At 54.4% G+C, this 3478-nt stretch overlaps 1 protein-coding gene across 1 annotated transcript; it reads right to left on the bottom strand.

Moving 5' to 3' along the window:
• Positions 1-785: 785 nt before the first annotated feature.
• PTF1A (pancreas associated transcription factor 1a) lies at positions 786-3078 on the bottom strand. The gene is made up of 2 exons (XM_082193244.1): positions 2282-3078; positions 786-1174 (listed from the first exon to the last, which is right to left on the bottom strand). The coding sequence occupies exons 1-2, from the start codon at positions 2961-2963 to the stop codon at positions 972-974; spliced, it is 885 nt and encodes a 294-aa protein (XP_082049370.1). The 5' UTR covers positions 2964-3078; the 3' UTR covers positions 786-971.
• Between the last annotated feature and the right edge of the window lie 400 nt (positions 3079-3478).

Raw genomic sequence — 3478 nt, 5'->3', positions numbered from 1 at the left:
TATATCGGTCCCAAGAGATATTTCTCATCTCACCTGGCCAAGGCTGTTTATGAACTCATTTGAAATTAATGGGTCATCAAAACTAATTAAAAATTATAACTAGGACTTTCTGCTGTCAGAAGAAAACAAATCTATAGGAAAAAGTATCACAGTAGAGAATAAAAATGTAAGACTGAAACACTAAAATTAATGTTACCCATTCTCTCCATGGTCTGTATATGTCTCCAAACTTTTTTTGAGTTCAACATTCACTTCTTTGTGTGTCAGAAGGAGAGTCAGACCCATGGAAATTTTGTAGGTGAAGCTTTTGCAAGGAAAGGTTGCAACACGAGTGTAATCCTATCCAGATGAGTCACTCTACTCTAGAATAAACTGGGATTAGGATTTTGCATCATAGATGTGGCCAGAAAACTGCTGATAGTAAATGCAGGATAAGTCTCCTGTTGCTAAATGCATAGGTACAGACCAATTCCCATCTCAAAGCAACTTTTCTTGGGATCAAGGTAGTTTTGTCCAGTTTAAAGTTATAGCTGAACACTGATGCCCTCATACACACATATACCACCCATTCTTGCACACACCCCTCCAAATAAAATCACCTTCAGATTTAATCAAAGTTTATTAATAATAAAATATAACTGGCATATTCGACAAATCGTAATAAATTATGTTCACATTTTCTGGGATGTATGTTTCTTTTTCCAACAAAGAATTGTGCCCAAAAGGTGCTGGTGGATAAATCTCAAATTCATTGCATATTTTTAAATTAGCATAAATTATATAAATTATACATTCAAAAGGACAGTTCTATTCCTGTAACTCTAAACAGTAATAAATAGATAAATAAAAAAAAGTTGATTGCCATTAGAATACCTTTCTGTAAAGTACCTTCAAAAAATATACGCCTTTAAGTACAAATGTACACTGGTAATAAAGATTATTGATATTTACAACCCAGTAACTTTCACATTTCATGCTACAAAGTCAAAGGGGGGTTCGTTTTCTATGTTGTTTAGGGAAGGCTTGCTGTTTAATTTCCTAGGGTCTTCAGGGGTCCACACTTTAGCAGTCCTAATAATGTTTTGTTCCTTCAGCTGTTTCTCGTCAGTCCAGGAGAGAGAATGCCCAGCCAAAGGAGGAAGTCCATAATCTGGGTCGCTTGGAGAAGGTGATCCTGGAGAAATAGAGAGGAAGAGGGGTGAATCACAATCGCAATATTCTCACCGAAAACAGGAAGAATCAACACCTGCGCCAAAGCGCCCCGTTTTCTCTCTAGGCTACTGTAGCGCAGGACAGCAGCAGGTGCTCTGGCTAACCTTGGCGTTCAACGCCTGTTGCACACAGCGGCAACGCACACCGCCCTGCGGTTATCTATCAAATATCGAGAGAACTCTTAATATCTGCATCCCAATTCCCCCCAAAAGGGTATTTTTCTCCACCCAGACTGCTCCTGGGTGCTTGGAGGAAAACCCCGACTAGGAAGCGCATTCCTTTAGAGTGCGCAAAGGGTTAGGAGAAACTTTTAGCACAGTACGTAGGAGTCTCCCTTCAACCAGCCAGATTTCTAAATCTTTTCCTAACCACAATGAGGCGCCTCGTATTCGCGCAAAAGGCGCATATGCCTGTCCTACTTTGTAGGACGAGCCCTCCTGAAGCTAGGGCGCGCACATGAATCCGTGCGCTCGCTTGGCGGCGCGTGTGGTGAGAGAGAGAGAGAGAGAGAGATGCCTAGTCCTGGCGGCGATTCCTTTCCAACTCTAGTCTAGACCTGAAGAGTTTGCGGGTGCGGACAAGAGGAGCGCACTTTAGAAACAGCGAGCGCCTGCTGTCCCCACGACCGTGCGCTCCTTCCTCGTTACCTTTCCGGGACTGCTTGCATTTGCGCCTGTGTACATCAAATGTGCCTGGGTACGTGCGGGGGAGAATTTCTGCGCGCGCGTCTGCGGGTCTCCCCGCGTGTGAAAACGCCAAGCCTAAAAGTCCGAGAGTGGGTGCTGTCGCTGGGTATGTTTGCGTGCCAGGGTTGGCTCGTGCGCCCCTGGGAGGGAGGGAGGGAGGAAATAGTGTGGCAGAGTGTAAGAGGAGCTTAAGGTGGAGTTTTCAGGGGTGGGTGATGCGTGTACACGTCTTCCTGGGGGAGAAAGCGAGGCAAACCCGAGCGCAGCGCTGGAACTAGACTGCCAGGGCGCCTGCGTCTTGAGGCGCGCGCCTAAGTTGCTTTCCGAGACAGCCGCCTTAGCGCAGGAAGCGCCTTCCTTCCTCGGCCAGCGCCCGCACTTACTTGTCCCGCGGTGGCAGATGATGACCTTCTTGGGCTGGCAGGGGCTCTGGGCGCCGGCGCCGCGCAAGGGCAGGTCGGACTGGACCAGCTCGCTGAGGAAGTTGATGTAGCCGATGGCGAGGCGCAGCGTGTCCACCTTGGAGAGGCGCTTCTCGTAGGGCAGCGTGGGGATGTGCGAGCGCAGCCCCTCGAAGGCGTCGTTGATGGACTGCATCCGCCGCCGCTCGCGCACGTTGGCCGCCTGACGCAGCTGCTGCAGCTCGGCCTCGGAGCGCACCCGGCGCCGGCGCCTCGCCGCGGCCGCCGCGCTCAGCGCCTTCAGGCCCGCCCGGGGCGACGCCGCGCTGCCGCAGCACTCGGCCCCGAAGCTGCTCGACGACGGCGACGACGGCGGCGAGAAGGACGACGAGAAGCTGCCCGCCGCCCCCTCGCAGCAGAAGGCGCCCTCCGGCTGACCCCCGGGCCCGGCGCCAAGGCAGGCCCCTCCGTCGCCCTCGCCGCCGGCGCGGTAGCAGGCCTGGAACTGAGGCGTCAGGAAGTCCACGTCGGCCTCCAGCAGCTCGTCGCCTTCCAGGGGGTCGCGGGACGACTGGTCGGTGAAGAAGTCCTCGTCGTCGAAGTAAGGCGCTGAGGTAAAAGAGTCCAGCCCCGCGGGGAAGTGCTCCAGCAACACCGCCTCCATGGCGGGCTTCTTTCCCGCCTCGCGGGACACTGTCCAGCAGGGAGCGGGACGAGGCCAGGCGCTGCCGCGGCCGCCTCCTTCTCCTCAGCCCCCCGCCTCGGGCTCCTGCGGCGCCTCGACTCCTGCCTCGGGCTTTCGCGCGCGCTCTCTCCCCAGAGGGAGGCTGCGGACTTACACGAGCTGAGGGCTGGCACGCGAGGATTCTTATAACTACAACCGCAGGCGCGTGCCATTAACCAACAGCGACAGCCAATCAGGGCTGGACCAGGCGGAGGTGGAGGGGGGCAGTGGAGGGAGGAGGAGGGGGTCGCGCACACCTAGACGGCTCCTGGACAGGAGGCGGGGCCGGCGGGGGAGGAGGCCGGCGCGCGCGCGCTCTCCTGCCACTCTCCAGTTAGCGCTGCCTGCTGCCCGTCGCCATCTCTTTTGCGCAGCGGATGGTCCAATGGGGCGCTGGTTTGTGGGAGCTACAGGTGCACGTCCGCCGCGCAGCAGGGAAGGCCACGGGACTGGCA

Source organism: Podarcis vaucheri, assembly GCF_965113315.1.
Source record: "Podarcis vaucheri genome assembly, chromosome: 12".
NCBI classification, from domain to species: domain Eukaryota; kingdom Metazoa; phylum Chordata; class Lepidosauria; order Squamata; family Lacertidae; genus Podarcis; species Podarcis vaucheri.
The sequence above is the reverse complement of the archived record's forward strand: the minus strand, read 5'-3'. Positions and strand labels throughout refer to the sequence as shown.